The following is a 24,861-nucleotide window of genomic DNA, read 5'->3' on the forward strand; positions in this document are numbered from 1 at the left end:
GTTAGGGAAGTGGCTAAAAGAGATACAAGCCAAGATAAACAATCAAATTAAAAGGCAACAAAAATGGAAGTTTTACAGCATTACATTGAACATTCTGTAAAGTAAAACTGTTTTAATTACTTCCAATGGTGATCATGAAAAAATATTGAATTGCATGAAATATATTTGAATTTCTGCCCTGAAACCATCCGTCTCCTCATACTTTATATAATGTTATTAACAATCTTTGGAAAGAACAGGATTAATTTTCCAAGACCAACATTCAAGATCTTTTTTTTTTTCTTCTTGATGTATACTAGGTGAAGCTTCTTCAATACATCAGAAAACACTAAATGTGAATAACAGATGTATTCCTGAGCAAAACTGTTCCTTTATGCTCACACATTTATGTTGTGCATGTAACACTGAAATGTGAAGATGTTGACAAATGAAACATTTATTGAGCCGTAAATCTTCATTTGCTCATTACACGTTCATTCCACAGACAGTGGAGAGTGGCCACTGTGGAGCTCGGTGACATTCTCACTATTTCAACACCCTCCTTCCTCCTGAATAGTTTAAGGCTTGTAATGTAATTGGAGATTCCCAGTGCTGTATTTTTGGCATGTCCACCATGTGTGCACTCAGTAAGTTAAATGATGGTGCCAAGTGGCAGTTCTACATGCCGCGGTGTTATATGGTGTATATTTACAGGCTTAGTTCCAACCCACAATTTAATCTGGCATGTTCTAACAACAGTCATCATAAGCATTTTAATAGGCTCAGACTGTATAATACAACTGATGGCGCATTCATTGGTCTTTTAATTGACTTATTGATGCAAGAAATAGATAAATAGGTTTTTATTTGCTGTTTACGCTAATTGATTTTTAACATATATTGACATTTGATTGTGTCAAATCTATATGCGCACATACTGATCCCTTGACAACTTGTAGGAATGACTTAAAAGGAAGTTGCTTGTGCCTTAAGCAAGCAATTAAATTCTGACAGATATGGATAGAGATAAATTATGTGTGTTCTTTGCACTCTTACACATTGTCTACAACCTAATGAACATTAAAGTCTTTAGTTAACTCTGTGGAATAATTTCAAAATAAAATTCATAGTCAGAAATCAGGAAACTCAAGAAAATGCATCATAGGGTAAATGTTGCCAATGGAGCTCTTCTGAACATTTATAGCATGGGGTAAATGCTCGATTGTCTGTCAGCAACATACATATTGATATTTTAAAGTATTTAGTCATTTTATGGATGCTGAATTGGCACTCCATTCTATAAGTAACAGAGGACACTTCCTCTGGCCAACTCATGTTAGAGAAATATTTGAATCATACAAAGATAATAGAACAAAACACTGACCATTTGGGAACATGTTGCTGTTTTTACCATGAATAGTGTAACTGAGACATGTCATTTGATTACTGCTCCTGACCAATGTGATGAAAGCTATGGAACACATCCAAAAATAGTCAAGGTACAACTGTAGAGGTAAGAAGAAACCTATTTCCGTACTTTTGATCACCTCCAAGAAGGACCAAAGAAGGAAGGCTTTGGGTTTCATAACTGCCACACCTGCCGCACAAGCAGTGTGGTTGTGTGAAGTTCAGGACACAGAATCCGGTGTGAACTCTATGACTTTAAATAGCAGCATCTATAGGATGTGACATGAAGCTCTACTCGGCTGCATGATGCTGAGAGTTATGCTTACCTAATTATTCATTAGAGATCACCATTTCAGTGTCCTCTTGTTAAATATATTTACATGATTGTATTGTTTTCTTGTTACACATTTAGTAAAACGGTCTCTCAAAATCAAACAGATTGTCCTGCCATTATATGACACCAGCCTCAGTATGAAACCCTATTCAAACATTTTTATTCCAGCCTGAAAAAGAGTGAACTGGTCTGATCTCTCTTCAGTCTGTCAGTACTTACTGGTAATAAATCTTAGAAAAATTCATATAAAGCACAAATTATGTATTGCATAATGGTCAAATAATTTAAACCAATGTAACATTATTTAGCCAGCTGTCTGCACAGTAATGTTTGTCATTTGGTAATGGTTCAAAATAGGATAAATATTCTCTTGCAATTTACAAATGCTTGGTTAACCATCAAAAACAAAAGGTTAGGAAAACACATTCAATCCTTTTATTGGGCATATAAACCAGTAACTAAGTTACTACTTTGCTGGCAACTGCTTGTCCATCATGTGAATAGGGATGACGATCTCTCCAGGGAGACTGGTAGAGCCAGGTAATGGGACCTCAACTGAGAGAATACCATCTGGAGACAGCATGGAGTTGATCAGTTTTAGGTCTAAGTCAGCTGGAAGCCTACACAAGGAAAATGAAACCAGCCATGAATAATGATGGAGTAACGCCCTACATTATGTAAAGCTGAATTATGTGATGCAAAAATACAGTATTAAACACAGCATAATTTCCAGTTAGGTTCAGCTTGGAGAAATATTTTTTTGTAATTATTTTCATTTTAAAATACAGTACGAGTTAATATGAGACCACAAATCAACAACAAAATAAATAAAACAAAAGCTCCCTTACTTGTATTTTCTTGTAAAGCTTCTTGAGATCAATTTGTGATTATCATGCCTTTCCTCGTGATTACCTATGAATGAAAACAGATATTAAAGAACATGCCTATGCCATCTGAATGAAATGTGATTTGCAGAATGTGGTCGTTGTATGTGCTATTTTTAACAAAATAAATATGCAGTGCATTATAAATATACCAAAGCCAGACATATCAAGGTCATCCTACCTGTTATCTCCAAATATCCCTCCTTGGTTTTGATGCTTATATCCTCTGGAGAATATGGACTAACATCTAGACAGACTTTCCAGTTTTGCTGTCCTTTCATTTGTTCACACACGGATTCAGAATGCCGTCCTTCACGTCCAATACATGATTTAGCAGGAATATCCATGCACAAAGAGCTGAATAGAGGTAAACCCATAGATCCTGGCCAGGTTGAGGTCCCTAATCTTTTCCTGGCTGAATCTATCCAGCTAACCTCATCAGGCTTAAGGAAACACGGTAGGTCGGTGTTTTGGTTGAAAAGGTTTTTATGTGTTCCCTCCTGAAGAGGGTCCCAGCAAGCATTACGGTAAAACAAAGGACGAGGCATCTTTAAACTTAATTTCTAAACCATTTGTTTTGGAGCTCTGAATATCTTATTCTGATATAGCAACAGTAAATCTGATATGCAGACTTGCAAAAATCTACAGAAAGTTGCCACACACTTCTTTTATACTGTTCTTGTCTATTAAACATTCATCCCAAATTATCCAGTCCCAAAAGTTAACAAAGAGGCTTGGCAAATCTTTCACCTCTGTGTTACAATCTGACATACACAGAATGATGCCATCCTGTCTGTATTAATAGAACTAAAGGGGTAACGGCAAATTCTTGGCACATGACAATGGGCACACTGGCAATAGTGTTGTTTCATTAATGGCCTCTGTAGTCTGGTCACATCTTAGTGCTTTTCTTTTACCATGGTAACGGACGCTGTTGTACAATAGTATGTACTTACACAGTCTTTATCAAAGCTCTAGAGAATTCCTGTAAACAACATTTAGAGTCAGATATACTATGATACATTACATAACACTGATAATTGCTCAGATTCTACTACCTGATGCTAAACTAAGCAAGAAGCTAAACGATTACTTTAAATGTTTTAACACAGGGGAAAAACAAAACAAAGCCAGATATTCATTCACTTTCTTTAATGACAAATCATTAGGATTAAGCATATTTAACTTCGTCATAAATGCTCAGGATAATTGCATTGAGAAAAATCATTTACACAAACATGATCATCTTTTATTCTCTTTCCCCTTCTCCATTACACTCTACAGAAGAACCCTACTTCAACTACTTCACTGTGCATCTTATTTCATAAGTGACTTGAAATTGGTTGATCTGAATGGGCTGGAAGACAAAGGGCTGATCTGTGTTCAGTTAGAAAGGCACAGAAAGAAAGGCTACAACAGATATACAGTGGGAATGCAAACAGAATACAAGAAAAATGGTTTTCATCAGCACATTTCTTTTCATTGTAGTAGAATGCTGATAGCAACTCTACAGTGCGTGTGATTCTCTGGCTCAGCAGCACTGGATCAGTGGGAGTGTACTGAAATAGATGAACAGCTAATTATTTCAGTGCATTTATGTTAATAAAACAAAGCCTTGCAATGCATTGGCATAATATGCCATTTGAAATCTCTAAGAAATGGGATCCATGTATAGCCAAACATTAAGAAATATTTATAGTTCTGTACCAGCAGTGCTAAAGTCTCTCAGGCAAAAGGATTTCCCCCAAACGGGTCCCCAAAAGCATCTGCAAGAGCAGCAGTCTGAGTGGCTGGAGTGCTCTGTGAAAAAAAATTAAAAAAAAAATATATATACATATGACAACGAAACTCATACACAATATAAATTGGGATAAATTGGAATCCCAAAAACAGTATAAACACATGGTCACAGTGTCAGTGTTTTTAACATTATAAACTTAAAAAACCTGCACATACTGTATTCATAGGTGGTGCTCCAAAAGGGTTAGTTCCAAAAGTGTCATCAAAAAGGTTTGAGCCTGCAGGGACTAGATTAGGAGTGAAAGCAGCATCCAAAAGCCCTGCGGCTGGGACCGGGGTCAGACTAGCAACAGTTGCAGGGGACTGCTGAGGAGCAAGTTTGGAAGTCCCTGGACACAAGATGGGGAATTGTAATGATCAAACTATCAAAATCACTATGCTGCATGTCTTAAAATCACAAGTAGCAGCTGATAATTAAATGAGTACCATTTGAGTTCACGGAGATTTGGTTTATGTCAAAGTCATCATGATCTGCCACCTCCTGAGCCAGGCCAACCTTACTGGAAAAGTACTGGTCAAATGAGCCATTGGTGTTTGGACCAGGTTCTTGTTCTGCTTTCTGGGGCTTAACCATCTGGAAATTTTTGAACATGTCTTTTCCAGTCTTCTTCTCTTTCTCCCCAAGGGGGTCCAAAGCTGTAAAGGCACTTTTGACCACTGGGGGTTCTTCTTTCACCGGAGGACGTGGTGGAGGGCGAGGTGGAACAACTGCACCCTGCTGCATACCCATTATTGCATTAGGAGGCATCATGGGAGCAAATTGGTTTGCTTGGAAAGGACTGGCCACAGGACCAGCAGTGGGCCAGGCCCCAACAGGTGCTGCGATTCCCGGTTGACCCCAGGATTGTGAGGCAGCTGATGGACCAAAAGACAAAGCTCCTTGCTGCCCCCATGCAGGTCCAGGCAGGCCTCCAAAAGCAGATGGTTGAGGAAAAGGATTTGGTTGTCCCGGAATGGTTACTTGAGGAAAACCGCTCTGAGGAAACATTGTGGGTGTTTGACCCCATGGAGATGGGGCTGTCCCAGGAGTTTGAGTGACAGAAGTAGGGCCCAGAGACAATGAACCTACAGAGAAAAACCAAAAAGCAAAAACAAAATACAAATCAACATCAAAATATTTTAACTAAATCATGCTCAATGGCATGCAAAAAAACTCAATTAACAGTCAGCAGACCCCAGGGGGCGTTCGAAGAGAAAATAAAAAAGATGATCTTACAATGACACGTACTGTATAGTAATTTACACTATAAATGCAGATTGAGGGTTTTTTTTTTTAAAACATTGTCTTCATGATACCACACTTGATAGTTTTCCCCTCACACAGTATAAATAGGTCTTCATACAGGGAAAAAATAAAACTGAAGTAAAAAACAAATGTAATGATGAGATCAGCCAATTCAGTTATACTAGTGAAGCACACATTATACCAAGAGCATTGATGGTGGAGGAAGGTGTTGTGTTGAATAAGTCCGCTGGAATGGATGAATTCTGATTCGAGGACTGGGACTCCTGGGTTGGTGGAGCAAAGAGTTCAGCTCCAAACATGTCATTTCCAGGTGACTGTGGAGGCACAAAGTTGTTTAAAATAATTTTTAGTACTCTGCAATTAAGCAAAATTACAGTGCCAAATGACATGAAAAAAAAAAGAGATGTGGAATAATGCTGCCACTGAGAAAGAGCCCAATTTATCACCAAAGTAGTCCAAAAAAAAAAATAATAATTCAGCTAAGTTTGATACACATACACAGTATATATGTAGATAGTTTACTTGAATAAATTCTCCCTGCACAATTAAACTGAGGCACAAAGCACGCAGTTAGTCATAGTATTGCTTTCAGGGATTCCCATGACATTGTTGTGTACATCCACAATGAAGTTATGTTTTAAAAAAAACAACTTTAAAATTAACCATTTTGTATGGATGCATCTAGCTTCTTTGAGTAGAGAAAAAGGACCAGTCTATTAGCATAAAACTTGGTAGCTTTCCTTCATCAAAAAGTATATAATCAATTTAAGACACACAGTACATGGACAACAATGCCATGTCCCTCAACACAAGTTAATAATGTGACAGTTTCCATCCAATTTTTCCAACGTGCCCAAAAAAAAAACCTCCCCCTAAACCATAAATCCAACTATCAGTGTGAGTGAGTTGTATGAGACTGACTACAAGGACTTTTAAAGTCATAATCATTTAAACATCCATTTCTTCTCAAGCCTCAAAGCATTTAGACAATGTGAACATCTTTACATTCAAGTACAAGATGCACACTTTTTTATTATTTTAAAATATTGATTAAATTGAATTATACAGCACAGTCCTTATAGTCCCTCTCATCAATGGTATGTGAAGTAATACAGACAGAGAGCTTTGTAGGGGGGTTTCTCTTGCCACAAGTTCACCTTCCCTCTCCTCCGCATGCATCCAGACCTCGAACTTTGGGGTGGGGGGCAAAGGACCATCAAGCCTCCATTTTGAACAGAAGGTGGCGTGATGGTTTGAAACAATGCCACTGATTTACTGGATTCATTACACAAGAGAGGAGTTTGGAGGACAGGAGGACCTGATTTGGATACCCCGTTTAAGATAGACGGGTTTTTCATTGAGGTACTCAAAAAAGGATTCTGGCTAAAGAGGGAATTGCTGTCACTGTTCAGATCGCTTAAAGGAAGCTGCTTTAATTGAGCATTTGGACTTTCATGGGACAACTGGGCACCGGACAGTCCATTAAACTGCTGACTGTGTGAAGTGGAGTCTTTACTCAGGCTTTGCTGCAAGTCTGGCCCATTTAAGAGGAAACTAGAAAGATCTGACTTGTTATTGGAAGAAAACATGGAATCTGATTGTGTGAAATCATTCAAGGGAGAAAAGGGATCATCACTGAAGGGATCGGAACTAGGAGTTGGGAAAAGATCTGATGTGAATGAAACCGGTTTGTCGTCTGATTTATTGCAGAGAGGAGATGGGTAGCAGATGAAAGGATTTTCTTGTTTGCCATCAATCACAACAGCAAAGTCAAGCAGAAGAACACTCTCAGGCTGGTTTTAGAAGGGAAAAAAAAAAAATAATAATAATAATAATAATAATAATAATAATGTGAGGTAGACTATGAAACATACTGAAAGAAAATAGTAAGGCAGTTATAGCATATAACATGAAAGTTTCCATAGGAAGCATCTTAAACACCAGTAATTGAAGTGCTCTTTTCCCATTTAATGGTTTTGGGTGCCATCTACTGGCCAATGGGACTTACCCAAAAGCATTTTTAGCAGTAAAAGAATTTGGTCATGAAAAAGCAAATGCTTGAGGCCTTTAAATGAGAAAAGAGGGCTGATCATGGATGACTTTGGTAGATGTTAACAGAAGATACTGGCAAATACTTTAGTATGTTAAGAACCCAAAAGGACAGAAAATTATATCTAGGGAAGAAATATAAGACAAGAAATCTAGCCACATGCGAGGCAAACTCTTTGCTCATTCTAAAGTCTGGGTATATTTCTAAAAGGAATTATTTAATAAACCACTTAAAACATGTCAACAGCAGAACCACTGCCAAATGTATACTGTAGGGTCATTACCGTAGGAGAGTGAATGTCAGGTGGAGTGGACATATTGCCAAACAGGTCCATCTGCTCTACGGTCTGAGAATAACACAAAACATGATACCTCTAGGTTATTTTCTGAGGATTCCAAGGTCCATTTGGAGGGTTTTTTTCTCCCCCCAATTAGTATGAAATTGCCATTTTGTATGAAAGCACTTACTTTTACAGCATTTTCTTGGCCATCCAGGGTGAGTAAAGCATCACCACCATTCTGATGACCAAACATTAAAGGGTTAGTTCACCCAAAAATGACATTTCTGTCATTAATTACTCACCCTCATGTCGTTCCAAACCCGTAAGACCTTCGTTCATCTTCGAACACAAATGAAGATATTTTTGATGAAATCGGAGAGCTTTCGGTCCCTCCATTGACAGCAACGTCATTGCAACTTTCAAGGCCCAGAAAGGTAGTAGAAACATTGTTAAAATAGTCCATGTAACTACAGTGGTTCAAACTTAATATTATGAAGCAACAAGAATACTATTTTGTCGTCCCCCCCAAAAAATAACGACATTGTTGAATAATCTCTTCCACGTCATTCTTCTATGCTGTTGATGTAGTGTAAACAGTGCAGCGCTTCTGGGTCATGTGTGTGATGCTAACCAGCGTCGGCCAATAATGAGTCGACGTTCTGACGAGAAGAGATTGTTGAATAATATCGTTATTTGGGGGGGGGGGGTACACAAAAAGTATTCTCGTCGCTTCATAATATTAAGGTTGAACCACTGTAGTTACATGGACTATTTTAACAATGTTTTTACTACCTTTCTGGGCCTTGAAAGTGGCAATGACGTTGCGGTCAATGGAGGGACAGAAAGCTCTCAGATTTCATCAAATATCTTCATTTGTGTTCGAAGTTGAACGAAGGTCTTACAGTAATTAATGACAGAATTTTTATTTTTGGGTGAACTAACCCTTTAAGACATGAATGAAAGATTACATTAAAATATCGCCCAAAAATGGTTTACACCCACCTCAATCACAGTGCCATTTCCTTCACCCTGCAGTAGTAAAGGTTTCGGTCAATAAAATGAATCGAACAATAGAAAAAAATGGTTAAAAATGTATATGAAAACATTGAAAAGCAGTAAACTACTGAGAGAAAAAAAATTCAAGTCTTGAGCACTCAAAATAGCTTAGCTTACAAACAGACAAATCTCTAGACAGGCCTACAATCTTCCTGCATTAAATATGTACAGTAATACCAAACTCGTTCCTCATTTTAAACAGTAAAAAAAAAAGAAAGAAAAAAAGTAAATGCTTTCGTTTTAAAGTATTACAATTATATTCACATCACCTTCAGTGCAGCCTCCTCTTTCTTCTTCATATTGAAGATTAGTTGAAACAGATCCTTCAAATCAGTGACCAGAGACTCAGCCTGAAAGAGGAATTGACAACAGAATACATGAGTGCTCTGCTTACACTGTGGAACATTCCATCTACATTGTAACTTTTTATTGTCTCTTTTTTGTAAGTGACACCAAAAAGAATGGCAAAATAATGACTCTTTACACCAGGTTTCAATCATAGCCTTCCATTGTTCAGACAAACCCACAGCATATACAGTGGTGTGAATAAGTTATTACCCCCATGCTAAAGTTGCCTAAAAAGAGGAATAAAAAAATCATCTTTTGGAAATTGATCTTAATGCCTTAAAGAAAATTGGTGTCCTTAAAGGTTGGATTTTTCCTCATTTTTCTAATTATGTATGAATAATGTATCATAAATAAATAAATGTTCTTCCTTAAAATACAGGGTGCATAACTGCCCTACAAAGGCTAAGAGCAGTATCTTTAATTTTTCACAATTTTTTTTGCACAAATAAAAAGTGCAGGATCTGCTCTACAATCTGTTAAAATTTAATATGGCTACCAAATAAATTTCTTATATAAATTTACATTTTTAGTTGCAGTATTGTATAGAAAAGTAGAGTGAAACCAAGGCAGAATGCAGTATCTGCCCGTACTGCAGTCTGCCTTGCAGTCTGCCTTGGTTTCACTATGATACTGCAGTTTGCCTTTGTGTGGCATGAGTCAGGTTTTATAGCATACTGTATGTATATAGCTCATATTTCATTTATTGATATATTGATTCCCTGAATGATTAAACTTAAACTGTTTGTAATTACATGTGAAGACCTATCCCAAACTGAAATAAAAGCAATGCGTTAATGATTGCCATAAAAAAACAGCACTTTTGTGATACAATTAAAATATATTAATCTAATAACGCGTGTTTTTTGTTTGTTTGTTTTTTGAAAAATATGATTAATGCCAAAGGGGATGGAAAGTCACAGCTTAGCAGAAAGAATGAAGATGGAGAAAACGGTCAATAAAAAAAAAAAAAAAGGGGGTTTACATAATATGCCACATAATTTTAATAGTTTGGTTATAATTAACATATACTGTACTTTTGACGACTATAAGCAGCTGCTGCAGCTGTGTGCAAAGGTTTTGGTGATTTATGATTTATGATATAAGCAAGTGATTATGATCACTTGCTACACTTACTGCTATATGTTATTGTATGGCCATGTAAGTATACGCAGTAATGCAAAGGCAAAGCGCAGTATAGCCTATAAAACTACCAAAGTTTGCCTGACTGTTAAAAAACGAAACGTTTAATATTCACCTCCCTTTGATCTATCTAATTGTACCCTTTGTTGTTAAATTTAATTGGATGCTTATATCTGGTGTAAGAAAAACACAAAAAGCTGTTTTTCTCAGTTTGGAGTTTTTGCTGATACTGCTCTTAGCCTTTGTGGGGCAGATAAGTCAGGCCCCCCCTATGTTAAATTCCCATAGAGTCAGGCAGATTTTTATTTTTAAAGGCCAGTTATTTCATGGATCCAGGATAATATGCATCCTGATAAAGTTACCTTGGCATTTGGAAATAAAATAGACCCACATCATCACATTCCCTTCACCATACCTAGAGATTGGCATGGGGTACTTTCCATAAGATCATCTTTCAATGCAAATCAAACCAGCTATTAGGCTAACTGAAATAACACCATGCCAATCTCTAGGTATGGTGAAGGGAATGTGATGATGTGGGATATTTTAATTCCAAAGGCCAAGGGAACTTTATCAGGATGCATATTATCCTGGATCCATGAAATAACTGGCCTTTAAAAATAAAAATCTGCCTGACTCTATGGGAATTTAACATAGGGGGGGGCCTGACTTATGCACCCTGTATTTTAAGGAAGAACATTTATTTATTTATGATACATTATTTATACACAAAGAAAATTGGTGTCCTTAAAGGTTGGATTTTTCCTCATTTTTCTAATTAAGGCATTAAGATCAATTTCCAAAAGATGATTTTTTTATTCCTCTTTTTAGGCAACTTTAGCATGGGGGTAATAACTTATTCACACCACTGTATATATATATATGTGTGTGTGTGTGTGTGTGTGTGTGTGTGTGTGTGTGTGTGTGTGTGTGTGTGTGTGTGTGTGTGTGTGTGTGTGTGTGTGTGTGTGTATTCTGTGTTTGATGAACAAACACTGACCTGCTGAGCTGTTTTAACAGCAAAAAACTGGTGCTCCCCCTCTGCCCCGCAAACATATCCAAAGGCCCGGTTATCAGTGACATCACGAGCAATGAACGAGATCTTATTCACCACATGTTCATGCTCAATCACCTGAGAGAGAGCGAGAGCGAGATGATATGACAGAGCATGTTATAAAGTCAATAGAGATTATGACATGACAAGGCCAGTAATTAATTTCACACATCAACTTAAGTATCAACAAAACTACTCACCCCAGTTCTCTCATCAACAATTTTGATTCCAGTTAGAGAGATGTTCACCCATATTCTTTGCTTGTGCTTGCCTTGAGAACGAGCAGCTATTGCCATGCCCTGTACACAAACAAAAGCGGAGTACAGTTCCTTCCAACAATAACTGCACCTTTAACAGAATATAATAATATTCTGTCTTCACACTGTGCACCCCCAACCCTGCTACTATTAAATATCATCAGTTTAAAATAAAGCCATAACAATACACCGTAAGATCTGAAGGACTTCAGATCTCTCTCTCATTCATACATATATGAGAGAGTGTGCGAGAGGGCCCCATTTAAGTGAAATTACTGAATTTAAATATACAAGCTTGATAAAAATAATCATTCTAGAAGAAAATTTCAGATGGCACTTAGAGGCTTTTGCATCTGAACTCTTCAGAGAGACACATACACAACAACAGAAATAAAGCCATCTTGAATATGCACCTTTAGTTTCATCATGGAATCCTGACACATTTTATCCCCTCTTGCTTCTGGGACATCATCCACGCCAATAAGCTTGGCTTTATATCTCACTCCATCACCCTGAAACCTGGCGAGCAGAAACTCGTCTGTCTTCTCTGGGACTGTGGAGGAACAGGATAGAGATATATATATATATATATATATATAACACACACACAAAGAGAGAGAGGGAAAAACACATTTGCATGCGTTTGGTGTAGGCAACATCAACCGCATTTATTTATTTTTAAAAAGAAAGGCGGCCAGACTGTACTTTTTCTCCTTTCCCTCCAGAATGAAGTTCTGGTCACGGGTGCAGTGGGTGTTGTTGCAGATGTTGGCTCAGTGGTTGATCCTGGTTCTGCTGGTACCACAGTAATTGGCTCAGCATCAGGTGGTTGCGACATGATGGGTGCTTCGTTACAGGAGAATGGAAGCGAAAGAGGGGACAAAACCAGACCGAGAAGCAAAAAAAAAAAAGGGGGGGGACAGACACAGGTAGGATATTCAGCAAGCACACATTCTCAGCACTGCGCCTGGAACAAGAAAAAAAAAAAAAAAAAAAAAAATTGATCGTTGAGAACATTGAAATGTGATGTGACGAGTATTTATTTTATTCATGACGCTCAGTCACAGGAACAGTTGATTTTTTTGCTTAGTTTTCATTTAACAAGAACCATGTGTCTGTACATGTACAAGCAACTAAATCGTTTTAATTCAGAAGGCATCACATACACATCAAGAAACGTAAAACTCTGCCAACTAATTTAACTTGGGCCACAGATTCTATTAGTGACAGAAAGACAGAGGAAGGAGAGGAAACGGCATAAGCAAAAAAAAAACACTTCCTGCTTAGTAGACAAAAAAAAAAAGGGGGGGGGGGGGGGGGGGGGGGGGGAAGTGCCAAATAAGTTTTCCATTCCTGAAATAAAGGATTTATAGGAAATTGGCACCAAGAAAACAAATTCACAAAGTAATCCCTCACTTCATTTCTATGCCCAATCTCCACATTTTTTACAAATTCCATGATTTAAACATGGGACCAATAAAGTACTTTCAAATCAACAAACCAAAATATGCAACCTTTAGAAACAAAATGGATAATGAAGTAATCATCATGAACTAATTTCAGAGACTAAAGGAAAGGCTGTTCATCTCAACCATAAGATGTAGTCACACTCATACAAGATCCCCCAACAGATGGATAAACAGCTCCACAGATATCAATCAGTTAAAGTGAAAGTGTCTCGTTCAACAAAGGAAAGATAAAAGATGATCAAATGTTCTGAAAGACATACCTTATGAGCAGCCAATAATGTTTAGCTGTGTATTTTTCAGCAGAAAGAGGAAAAAGAAAGCAAGAGAGCAAAGGTGGGCAGACCAAAGGTTGAGTAATTAAATCGGTTAATCCTTTTCCAGCAGCTCATCAGCCCTAAAAACACGTCTCCAATCCCATGATTCTCAAGATCACCCAAATGTTCTCATTTCAGCGCTGGTTTTGGGGCAGAATTACTTTTCCCGGTTTACATTTGAGAAGAAAATCTTTCTGGTGCACTCAGATAATCTGTTCTTTATCTTACATGAATTTGTCATGACCAATATTTAGCACAAGCTTATGAGATTAGATAATCATAATGCAGCAGGAGCCCAAAGCAGTGACAAGATGACAAAATGGAGCAGAAAATATATCAGGGTCCATTCCAATTATGTCCACACAGATTAAAGAAAATTGCCATCATGAAAGCATTAAGGTTTTATAACTAACCCAAAGTTTTATTAGGTCATATGACCATGAGCATCTTTTTGACCTTTACAACAACAGCAAAAAAACAAAACAAAAATACAACTATCATGCCTTAGGGATGAAATACACATACACACTTTAAATGAGAATAAAGAAAAAATAAATTGGCAAATCAAGTACATTTCAAGAGTAATATGACAAAACTATAAACTGATAGAGGAGTAATGTTTTATGACACTAAACAGCTGACAGAGGCAGAGATATGAAAAGTTTATCAGCTGAGTTTTGATTATCAAGAGCGGAAAACAGTGGCAGAATAGCTGTAAAATAATTCTCATTACTGCCTATCCAGGGTCATACAGTGCATAATAGCCTGTAATACAGCAACCATAAAAGAGTGGTAAGCGAAATGAAGATTCTTGTGCAAGATGACACAATCATGAGTGTTTTCTGCTTTACAAGCACCCAAGCAGGTAATCTGCATGCTTTCTCACACAAGCACATAATAAAATGGTGATAAAAAGTTCACTTTTTTTTTTAGCTGTGAAATGCAGGTATAAAAGTTACTTTTAAACAAGGGTTATGAAGGGTAACATAACTCGTTATATTCATACAAATCACAACGCACATACATTGATCAAACATCTCTTACAGCTGATAAGGGGAAAAAAGGGCGCCTAGTTAAAAAAAATATATCATCGCAGCACACTATGAACAATATTAAACAGAACTTTCTTCTGCCTGCCAATTCGTAGATTTTGTTTAGTTTCTCAATTTAAGTCAAATGTCATTGAGAAGTCAAGAGAATTGACACATTGAAGGCCCAGATGCTTCAGAAATTCTGTGATAGCCTGAATGACTGAGAATATTCAGAGACACAATCTTGTGACCATCTACACATTAACCCAGATGAGCCAGGTAAGACACAAGATGGAGGACCAAGTTCAGAAAATTAGGTCTCTGAATTTTTTTTTAATTTTTTTTTTTTTTAGAACTTCCTCCTGACTGTTTTTTGGAACTTCTGAGGTCCATATATCTGAGACTGGGATATTCTTGTGTTAAAAACAGAACACCTTTCAGTGAAATTCCTATAATTTCTTGTTTATACCACGAGGACTGGTCTCATGGCCCTGGCTGTTCAGTAACTTAAATGAACCCAAGTCACAACAGTTAAGTTTCATTAAAACAGAGGATTCAGCAACAGTTAAGGGTGTTCATAAACTGAGGCAAAATTCCCCCTCAGCAGTATCACAAGTATGCAAGTTACCCATTAGCCAATGCACAACATGTCCAATACATTAATAGCCTAATAGCTGTTTAGCACGTAATAAAAATAAAAAGAGGAGGCATAAGCAAATGACACCTATGACATTGGGAAGGCAATTTATAACTTGATTGTAATTATTCCTGGTTGTGACATTCTGTAATCAAAGCACAGATTTTTCAAGGCTTGCTAGGCTACACTAATATGTATTATAATAATTATTTGTATCATTTACGTTGTAGACTACAAAAATGTAGCACATAATTCAGTTTTTTTTTTTTTTTTTTAAACCAAGTCACTTGTTAAAAATATAAAAAGTTGACGCTCTTAAATGACACGTGGTCAAATTCAAAATCATCTGTAATCATGTCAAGTAATTAAATTTTTTTTTTAAAATAACATTCTCATTGAAACGTTTCCATTATAATGCCATCAAGTTAAATACCAACACATGCCGAACTGACAGTCAACTATCAAAACGCCACAGGTAGGCTAACATTAGAGGATGCCGCGCTAGATCATTTGTAACTCACCGCAATGATGCATTCTTGAACTCCACACCTAAAAAAACTGATAACAAACTCAAATTAATGCTGATGAGCGCCGTGGAAAGTTTGAATGAGTGTAAAACCCAAACCACTCTTACTCCAAACAGGCGGTCCTCCTCCTCAAACTGCTCGCTCGCTACCGAGTGCCACACTGGCGGAGACTTGAGCGCCTCCCACAGGTACCGCGCACCTTATCTTGACCTTTATAACAATGCTAATACCACTGATTGATTAACCTTGGATTGAACACTGTTTTTAAATTAATAAGGCAATCTCTCTCTTGAACGATTTATTAAAATGACAGTTTACATAGGCCTGCATTTAGCCTACATAGAAATGTGCAGATTTCCTTTGCATTAAGCCATGGAAATTATGAAAGTCAGTAAAGAAATGTAGCTCTCTGTTCGTTCATTCTTCCTTCCTCACTACCCTTCCTCTGCGGACACTGCTGACATACAGTATAAGAGCTTGCCAAACGGAGAAAGGGTTTAAAAGAGATGAGAAAACTAACAAAGGTCAATGCAGTCTCTTTTTTCTCTTGTTTAAAGGAATTGTGTTGGCTATAAACAAAACTACACTAATGAAACGGCTATCAGTTATATCAGGGCAACACGTCCTGGTGGACTTGATGGACAAGACAACTGAGGACTTTCAGCTCAATGTGCCATATATTAACAACCATGGCATTTATTTGTCTGTTTTATTACTGATATGTGAATCTTTTAAAGGGGAATAATGATTATTTAGGGCATATCACTCAAACATTTGAGCATGTGCGGTGTGACTGATGTCATCATTCAGGAATCATTGGCATGTTTGATTTATCATTTGAGATTTTCTTTGTTTTCTATAAAACTTATTTGGCTGGCAATATCGGTTGTAAGAGTTGTCCACAAGAGTTGGTGTATGGTATGTGTCAAAGATTTCACTTACTCAGCTTCCTGGAGGGAAGAACAGAAGGCTGCTTTTCCATACAGATTTTAGTTTTTGCATTGTCTAGGGATAAGAAATTACCAAAATCTATTTACTAAATTATGACAGCTATCTGAATGTAAAGTTTGCCTCAGAAATGAACTAAGCCATGCTTTCCTACAAGCTATTTGCATATGAAGTATTAAACTAAAAAGATCATTCTGATCATTTTAAATAATTATAATAATAATAATGTTTTAGGATTGAATAATAGTTGGATTTAGAAAAAAAGAATATTATGATTTTAGATTATCTGACAAAGTATTACAGATCTATGTTTTAGTGTAGTTTTTATACAAACGTCCTTCACCAATCATCCCCCAGATGTGCTGAAGAACTGAGTGAAGTCTGAAGTTTTTGAGTTGCAATTGGACTAATCTTCCAGTAATAGTGCCCCAAAAAACAGGAAAAGAGGAGAAGAGTGCAGTTCATGTCCGATCCACCTTCCTGAGTGAGCCGAGGGGAAGCGTCTGAAACATTAAAAAGTGGTGTTCTCAGCACTAGTTGTGGACAGGATCTATGTTCACTTTGACAGGCCAAAGTTCCTCTTTGACCCTGCACAAAGACACCATCGCTGTATTGTTTTGTGGCATGGTTGAATTTGATGAGTGGAGAAGGCAGCTGACTTAGCACAGATGAAGAGCAGGTTGCTGATAGGTCACTTTAAAAAAAATGGGAATCTACACTTGTTTATTATACACCATGACCGTGCACCATCAAATAATTTATATGAAAGATTTCAAATAGAAGTAATAATAATTGATCTTATCACACGCAGATCCTTTTACGGGATTGTGCATTAAAGGGATAGTTCACCCAAAAATTTAAATAACCCCATGATTTACAAACCCTCAAGTTATCCTAGGTGTATGACATTCTTCTTTCAGACGAATACAATCTGAGTTTTATTAAAAAATCATTTTCATTTCATTTTTTGGTGAACTTTCTCTTTAAGATTAACTTCTTCTTTTTTTTTAAACACAAACAAACAAACACCATTCTCTAAAGCATGTAATCAGTAAAAACCTCTGGACTTCTGATATGTCAATAGTATTTGTTTGAGATTTCAACATGTTTGTGAAATCAAGGCTATCGTGTTCAGAAAAACTTAGTTTAAACTAAAGTGAGAAAACATAGGAATCACTTAACTAGTTTTATGTTTTGTAGAATTTGTTGTATTTTCTAAAATAAATACAATATGAAATATATAAAAGAAATAAAAGAAATAGAATGTACTCAAGGACTGGGTAACATTAAAATATTTTATTTGGAGATTTATTTGCACATTCCTCATCTGTATAAAAATATAAAAATACTCTTACTGTTGTTTAATATTATACAGAATGCTAAAGCATTTAAAAGAAGACTAGAATATTCTATAAGAAAATATAGATTCTGGGACGTACAAAAACTCAGGTAAAAAGCAACTAAATACATTAGTCGGATAGTTTAACATTAGACAGTTGCGGTAAATGCTGTGGCGTCACATGATTTAAGATATCTGGGAAAGCACAGTGATATACACAAACCTTTTGGAGACACACATTTCTTCTACTCTAAAAAGCTTAATTATTAACATTAAATCAATGCTTAAATACAAGTGTACACATTTCAACACACAATCAAAGGACTGTCCAAAGCTTCACCATGAAGGCTTTAGCTGCTTTATGTGTAACTATTTGCCTTTTTTATCAGGCTAATGGAAAGAGCATAACAGACCACATGTAAGTATGCACAATTTCATCAAAATTGTTAGATGTGGAAAAGTTTGTACCTTTTTGTTTATTTTTTTTGTGTATACCCAAAGTTATGCACTAGAATGGAGTTGGAATTGTAAGTTATTATTATAACGGTGATCATTATTTGTCTTTCTCAAAGGCGAGGGCCCAGACGGGAGGTGCGGGAAATTAATCATCCTGCATCAATCGACTGCAAAATGAGTGCCTGGTCCCTGTGGACATCCTGTGACCCGTGCACTAATACCACGGTACTGGAGTATCTCTTCTTCTCTACACTTTCTCTATAAATAATGTTGTTCAAATTGTCATCTGAAATCATTCTGAATTAATAATGTTTTGAAGAAATGTGTAGCCTTCACATGTGCTTGTGTAACACAGCATCGCTCTAGGGGCATTGAGGTCTTTGGGCAGTTTAAAGGCTCTAGGTGCATATACCCAATTGGAGAACGGAGACCCTGTAAACCTTCTACCAAATGTCAGATGGACCCTCCACCCGTCTGCAAAAGCTCTCAATGGCAGTGCGCTTCAGGTCAGTATTTTTTTTGTCTGCATTTTGTTTTTCGGTAGGTGTTTAGTTGTAGGGTAAATTGCTACGCAATATTCAGCATTAAGTATATTACTTTACCCTCAGGAATATGTATAAACAAAAATCTCAAGTGTAATGGGGATAACGACTGTGGAGAGACAGATACGTCTGATGAAGACGAGTGTGACGTCATCAGGACACCTTGCGGCAGGACAGCCGTATTTGAGTCTGACATAGCCATCCAAGCTGGATACGGGTCAGAGCCTTTTGTAACTTACACAAATGTTAATAATGTACACACCTATTCAAAAGTCGGTCACATTTTATTTTAAAAGAAATTAAGACTTTTATTCAGCAATAATGCATTACATTGATCAAAATGACCGTAAAGACATTCGTAATGTTACAAAAGATTTCTATTTCAAATAAATGCTGTACTTTATCATTTTCATCAAAGCATCCTTAAAATTTTTTAAAAAATAATAATAGAAAATGTTTCTTGAACACCAACTCAGCATATTAGAATGATTTCTGAAAGATCATGTGACACAGAAGTCTGGAGTCTGCTTAAAATTCAGCTTTACCATCACAGGAATATGTATGTACTATATATGTATATCTAGTTCTTTAGTTCAGTCATAGGGTGCAGGCTGATAGGTAAATTTACATTAAATCTTCAAGCAATCACATCATTACTGCATGGCACAAGCTGATTGGCCTCTGATGATCCTGCAGCCAATGAGATTGCTTGCTCAACAATTAGTCTTGCAGCACGCTATCATATTCCTCTGAAACCCTCCCCTAGCTCCACCTGCCTAGATGTGCTATGGCAGAGGTGTTTAACCCAACTCCTAGGCACCCACTTTCCTGCAAAGTTTATTTCCAACCTTCTTCAGCACACCTGCATGTGAAAAGCTGAAGAGCTCAATTTGCTGCTTCAGGGGCACATAATTATGTGCTGATGCAGGGGGGCCTTTCATTGTGTAAGATGTTTCTGACAGGAACTGTCAGGACAGTGCTGCATGGTCATGAAATTGTATCATTTTCACACGTTTTTAAGCCTTGCCAATTTAAACATTCAAGCGCAAGACGACGTTAAAGAGAACTTACGAAAAAGAGAAGTTTTGTGTGCGCGCACAGAAAGCTGCGTGTCTCAGACAACATGCAAATAAGAACAGGAGTTCTCTTTCACATCTCCTTCCTCTTAAACGGACAAATTCACACAAATTGAGTATCGAAAAATCGAGTATCTTATGCCGAGTTCACACTGCACGATTTTCAAAGTAGTCGGGTCACTGTTCTTTTCACACAGCACGACTATCTGGGGTAACATTCAGTTGCTGGTTTGTGCACACTGCACGATGGATCGGCGACAGGGGGTTTCACACTACATGACTTTACAAAAGAAAGAATCGCCGACAACTTCTGTCTGGTCCGCAGACTACGTTTCACAACCAAACACAGGCGAGAAATGATAAGGAAATAACGCAAGATTACGCGTGCGTGAGATCGGAGTTCTTGCGCGATACTGAAATTGTTATTAAAAATGATAGCCTGCAAGAAGATTGCGATCCAAATTGTCTGTGCGCTGATTTGCAGCGAAAAGGAAAAAAAAAAACTTTGCAGGAGATTATGCAGGAGGAAATGGTTGGGGAGACGCGGGGAAGCAAGGACTGTGTTTCTGCAAAGAGAGTTGGGGGTAAATAAATAATTTTGCAATGTGCTGCTGTTGCTGCTAGTCAAGCAAATGTTTGTACTTTGTTTCTGTTTGATATAATTGTAAATATATGTATTAAAATACTGATATTCTGTACTTCATCAGACGTAACCCCGAACATCCAGCTGTCCTGTATCTTGCTCTCTCATTGGCTGTAGGTCATCGGCAATGCAGTTTTCAGTCAGAACACATTCACACAGCAGGATTTTGAATCGCCGACAGGTCCAGATATTTAGCATGCCAAATATCTCGCGGGCGGTGGCGACCCGTTGGCGATTCTCTCAGATCGCGTCTTTGATCATTCACACTGCGTGATTGTCTCTCACATGAACGAACACCGAGTTGTCTATGATTTCGGCCATTTGTCGGCGATCTCACAAAACCTGTCGGCGAGCGAAAATCGGGCCTAAAATCGTTCAGTGTGAACTCTGCATTAGTAAGCATAGTCAGTTATGTCTGAAGTAAACATAAACAGTTGAGAAAGACAACGCATGTGAAACAGTATTTTGTATCCGTGCATTAGTCTTAAAATGACAGCAGCATAATAAACTACTGTTAGACCTACCTGAAAAACATGAAAAGCACTGATTATTTAATTTGAATCTTAGTTCTATTGTATTTATTTATTTGTGCAATTGTTTGTAGTTTGATTATTTGTTCTTTTTTTATTAATGATTGTTTACTTGTCTTTAATAATGTTCGAAATGTATATTAGAAGTTTTAGCAGTGGTATTAAAATTGGAATCGAGAATTGTGAAATTTCACCTTTTTAATTACAATAAACAATTTACAAAAAACAACTAAATCTATATTATTTATTTATTACTTTTTTGTGGTGATGGGGCCAGTGAAAATTATTCACTGAATCGAATCGAAAATCAAGAATCTAATCTTTAATTCTTCTCTTAACAGAATAAATATTCTGGGATCTGGACCTCGGATGAATCCCTTTAATAACAGATTATATAATGGCCTATGTAACCGGATCAGAGATCCATCTACATTGGAATATAACAGACTACCCTGGAATGTTGGAGTTCTCAACTATGAGGTGGGTCTCTCAGTTTACTGTATACATGATGTCAACTGTTGTTTTACAAAGGTTTTGGGTATTTATTGAGAGCAAAACTGAAAGAAAGAAAAAAATCTCCTAAAAATGACTGCAAGACAAACAAACCGACAAGTAAAAGCACTTAAATTCTGACAGACACACATCTTAAAAATACAATTTTTAGTCTTGACCCATGTCTCTTTATCTTCAGACAAAAGTGGAAGAGAGCAGCTCCAAAGAGATGTACGAGGACGTTCACTCGTTAATAAAAGAGATAACTAGAGAATCATCCAGTTCTGTTGAAGTGGGCTTAAGCTTTAAGTTTTCACCTACTGAGCCCTCCAGTGCTGGTGCAGGCAGTGATGCTGGCAGTGCTGGTGAGGGTGGAGATGTTGCCAGCCCCGGTGAGGCTGGTGAAGCTGCTAGTCCCAGTGAGGATGGTGAAGCCGAAGGTCCTGGTGTGGGCGGTGATGCTGAAGGTCCTGGTGATGGCGGTGAAGTCGAAGGTCCTGGTGATGGCGGTGATGCTACCATGCCTGGTGGGGGCCAAAATGCTGGTCCTGGCATGGGTTTTAGTGCATCAGCAGGAATTGACACTAAGCAAGAAAAAAAAAATATCATCAAACAGCTGTCAGAAATAACATCGACCAAGGTGAGTGAAATTCAGGTTTATTCATTTTATTGCTTTCTTGAGCAACTATATCTTACCCATTTGAACTTTATGTATTGTAATTCACATCTATAACTCCTCATAAACCACCATGTTCATGGAACAGACTAAAATTCAAAACTGAACAACAACAAAAGAAAATATTCACAATAAATAGACATTGTTTTATGTAGAGTATGGAAAGAAATAATAAAGACTACCTTCTCAAATCTGCAACATCTGTGTTGCTTCTACTACTAGCACGTGTTCTCTTTCAGAGAAAGACCTTCATGAGAGTGAAAGGCAGAGTGGAGCTGGCCACCTACAGGATGAGACAGCGAGGGCTGGAGGTATCCTCAACGTTCTTGGATGATGTGGATGGCCTGCCACTTACATATGAGAAGGGACAGTATTTTGCCTTCTTGGAGGACTATGGAACACACTTCACCAAGAACGGAAAGTCCGGTGGAGAATATGAGCTTGTTTACATAATGAATGAGGATATCCTCAAACTAAAAGGTGGGTTTAAAATCACATTTCAAGTTTTTTGTAAAGCCTGGAGACCTTGGGGCAACATCACAACATGTTATTGCAATTCCAAAAGATATTCAAAGATACTGTATGACATGACACTCATTAATGTAAATGCGTTAATGGGTAGGATAGTTTTTCAGGCTGAAAGCCTCATTAAAGGATTATGACTTGACTTTATTTGATGGTTCAACTCTAACTACAGAGGTCACTGAATCCACGGTCAAGGACTGTTTCGAAGTTGGAATTAGAGCCAATGTACAGCTTTCCCAATTAGGAGAGGGAGGAGGACACATTAAACCAGTAAACAAGTGTGATACTCTAACAGACAAACCCACAGGTGTGTATCTGTGTATACATTCATTTTAATAGTAAGATATTAAAGGAATAGTTCACTCAAAATGAACACAAAAAATAAGATATTTTGTCCATACATTAAAAGTTAGTTGGGACGAGAGTTGTTTTTGTAACCAAAAACAGTTCTTCAAAATATCTTATTTTGTGTTACATGGGGGACAGAACAGGAGGGTGAACAAATGATGACAGAATTTTCATTTTTGGGTGAACTTTCCCTTTAAATCCAACAGACACATGCCTTCTGATAAAAACATAATTTGCTTACAACCTTGTTCACCAGATGACAAGAACAAAAGGGGGGTTATTGATAAGGTGCTGATCGTAGTGAGAGGGGGCAGTCCAGCGTCAGCAGTAGCCATGAAGTCTCAACTCACTAAAGATGGCATTCTAGACTATAGTCAATATGTGGAATGGGCAAAGACCGTCTCTGCTCTACCTGCTCTCATTCACAGTGACGTGAGACACTTCACCTTCATTTTACAATTGAAAGTGCATGCGTGGTAACTGCTGTAATTGGAACACAATTTTCATTGTTCCGGCAGCCTGAACCCATCTACAATGCGATCCCTTTGGACTTTCCTGATGCTCAGCCGAGGCGGGACAATCTCAGAAGAGCCCTTGATGACTACATGGCCGAGTACAGCGTGTGTAAGTGCCAGCCGTGCCAGAATGGTGGCACTGTGATCCAGATAGACGGGGAGTGTAAATGCATGTGCTCACCAGGGACTGAAGGTGTCGCGTGTCAGATCGTTGACATGGAAATGGTGAAAGGTGCGTGTTTCTGTGTGCAACGGCCTGTAAAATTATAGCTACCCTTCATTTCTGTACGTTGCTTTGAGTTGAGCGTTCCGTCTGTCTCTATTCACTCATTTAGGAAAGTCTTTTGAACACCTGGGGAACTGGGGCTGCTGGTCTTCCTGGTCCCACTGCTCCGGAGGGCGTCGCAAACGGACCCGCACCTGCAATACTCGAGGTGTACCAACCGGAATCTGCAGAGGAGATACAACCAGTGAAGACTACTGCTAAGAATCACAGAGTCACAAATAATCACGGAATATTAAAAATGCTGTGTACCAAATAAGAAAATAAACTGGTTTGATTACATGTACTTTTAGATATTACTCTCATTATGGCATTGAAACACGCATTTTTGACAACACTGCCGGCTTGTGGTCAAAATAGGTAGTGCATCCCAAATAGTTTGCATTGCGTGATTACACGAACAGCAAGCTTTCCCCATCACTGTCCTATCACGGAGGTAATGGCATCACAAAATGATCCCATGGTACTTCTGAAAATAATTTACCAATGTAGGTAAAAAATGCCAGTTAGATTTAGAAACAAATCTAAAATTCTAAAAATGTTTCCGTGAACAAGACTTATGCATCCTAGATCACATTGTTGCCAACCAGACATTAATTTAGAGATTTGACTAATCCGCTAATACACATTTTTATGAACTACCATCCCCATTTTCTATTTATTTAGTTATTTTTA

The 24,861-nt window shown here is 37.6% G+C and overlaps 3 protein-coding genes across 6 annotated transcripts; 1 reads left to right on the forward strand and 2 right to left on the reverse strand.

The window, feature by feature from the left end:
• Positions 1–2,132: 2,132 nt before the first annotated feature.
• On the reverse strand, positions 2,133–3,279 carry hspb15 (heat shock protein, alpha-crystallin-related, b15). Its single transcript, XM_056267423.1, has 3 exons — positions 2,786–3,279; positions 2,569–2,632; positions 2,133–2,340 (listed from the first exon to the last, which is right to left on the reverse strand). The coding sequence occupies exons 1-3, from the start codon at positions 3,150–3,152 to the stop codon at positions 2,187–2,189; spliced, it is 585 nt and encodes a 194-aa protein (XP_056123398.1). The 5' UTR covers positions 3,153–3,279; the 3' UTR covers positions 2,133–2,186.
• Positions 3,280–4,052: 773 nt separating this feature from the next.
• Positions 4,053–12,740, reverse strand: dab2 (DAB adaptor protein 2). 4 transcript variants are annotated; one of them, XM_056267420.1, is made up of 14 exons: positions 12,541–12,740; positions 12,249–12,388; positions 11,779–11,877; positions 11,525–11,656; positions 9,306–9,386; positions 8,983–9,009; positions 8,168–8,218; positions 7,984–8,046; positions 6,808–7,443; positions 5,832–5,964; positions 4,831–5,469; positions 4,561–4,733; positions 4,312–4,404; positions 4,053–4,163 (listed from the first exon to the last, which is right to left on the reverse strand). In XM_056267420.1, the coding sequence occupies exons 1-13, from the start codon at positions 12,671–12,673 to the stop codon at positions 4,330–4,332; spliced, it is 2,382 nt and encodes a 793-aa protein (XP_056123395.1). In that variant the 5' UTR covers positions 12,674–12,740; the 3' UTR covers positions 4,053–4,163; positions 4,312–4,329. The 4 variants fall into 4 exon arrangements, with proteins under 4 accessions (XP_056123395.1, XP_056123394.1, XP_056123397.1 ...); XM_056267419.1 differs by having other exon boundaries at positions 8,977–9,009; XM_056267422.1 differs by lacking the exon at positions 6,808–7,443.
• Positions 12,741–18,406: 5,666 nt separating this feature from the next.
• c9 (complement component 9) lies at positions 18,407–24,523 on the forward strand. Its single transcript, XM_056267428.1, has 11 exons — positions 18,407–18,518; positions 18,673–18,781; positions 18,912–19,062; positions 19,165–19,315; positions 21,689–21,827; positions 22,039–22,479; positions 22,755–22,995; positions 23,213–23,347; positions 23,645–23,820; positions 23,907–24,135; positions 24,239–24,523. Exons 1-11 carry the CDS (start codon positions 18,442–18,444, stop codon positions 24,388–24,390), a joined length of 2,001 nt encoding a protein of 666 aa, XP_056123403.1. The 5' UTR covers positions 18,407–18,441; the 3' UTR covers positions 24,391–24,523.
• The last annotated feature ends 338 nt before the right edge of the window (positions 24,524–24,861 follow it).

The sequence above is a fragment of the Rhinichthys klamathensis genome, unplaced genomic scaffold (assembly GCF_029890125.1).
Source record: "Rhinichthys klamathensis goyatoka isolate OS25496 unplaced genomic scaffold, OSU_Roscu_1.1 h1tg000259l_1, whole genome shotgun sequence".
Classification (NCBI taxonomy): Eukaryota; Metazoa; Chordata; class Actinopteri; order Cypriniformes; family Leuciscidae; genus Rhinichthys; species Rhinichthys klamathensis.

Bases quoted from the DNA above. Each gene is read 5' to 3' on its own strand.
- dab2 (XM_056267419.1), bottom strand. From the start codon at position 12,673: ATGTCGCAACCACCTGATGCTGAGCCAATTACTGTGGTACCAGCAGAA. The intron at 8,047-8,167 runs GTAAGTGCTTTC...TGTTATTCTCAG, and splicing joins GCCAAGAAAATGCTGTAAAA to ACCGTAGAGCAGATGGACCT. The intron at 4,734-4,830 runs GTACTCATTTAA...TCTTGTGTCCAG, and splicing joins AATCTCCGTGAACTCAAATG to GGACTTCCAAACTTGCTCCT.
- hspb15 (XM_056267423.1), bottom strand. From the start codon at position 3,152: ATGCCTCGTCCTTTGTTTTACCGTAATGCTTGCTGGGACCCTCTTCAG. The intron at 2,633-2,785 runs GTAGGATGACCT...TTTCATTCATAG, and splicing joins GGGATATTTGGAGATAACAG to GTAATCACGAGGAAAGGCAT. The intron at 2,341-2,568 runs GTAAGGGAGCTT...TTCCTTGTGTAG, and splicing joins AGCTTTACAAGAAAATACAA to GCTTCCAGCTGACTTAGACC.
- c9 (XM_056267428.1), top strand. From the start codon at position 18,442: ATGAAGGCTTTAGCTGCTTTATGTGTAACTATTTGCCTTTTTTATCAG. The intron at 22,996-23,212 runs GTGGGTTTAAAA...CTCTAACTACAG, and splicing joins GGATATCCTCAAACTAAAAG to AGGTCACTGAATCCACGGTC. The intron at 23,348-23,644 runs GTGTGTATCTGT...CTTGTTCACCAG, and splicing joins TCTAACAGACAAACCCACAG to ATGACAAGAACAAAAGGGGG.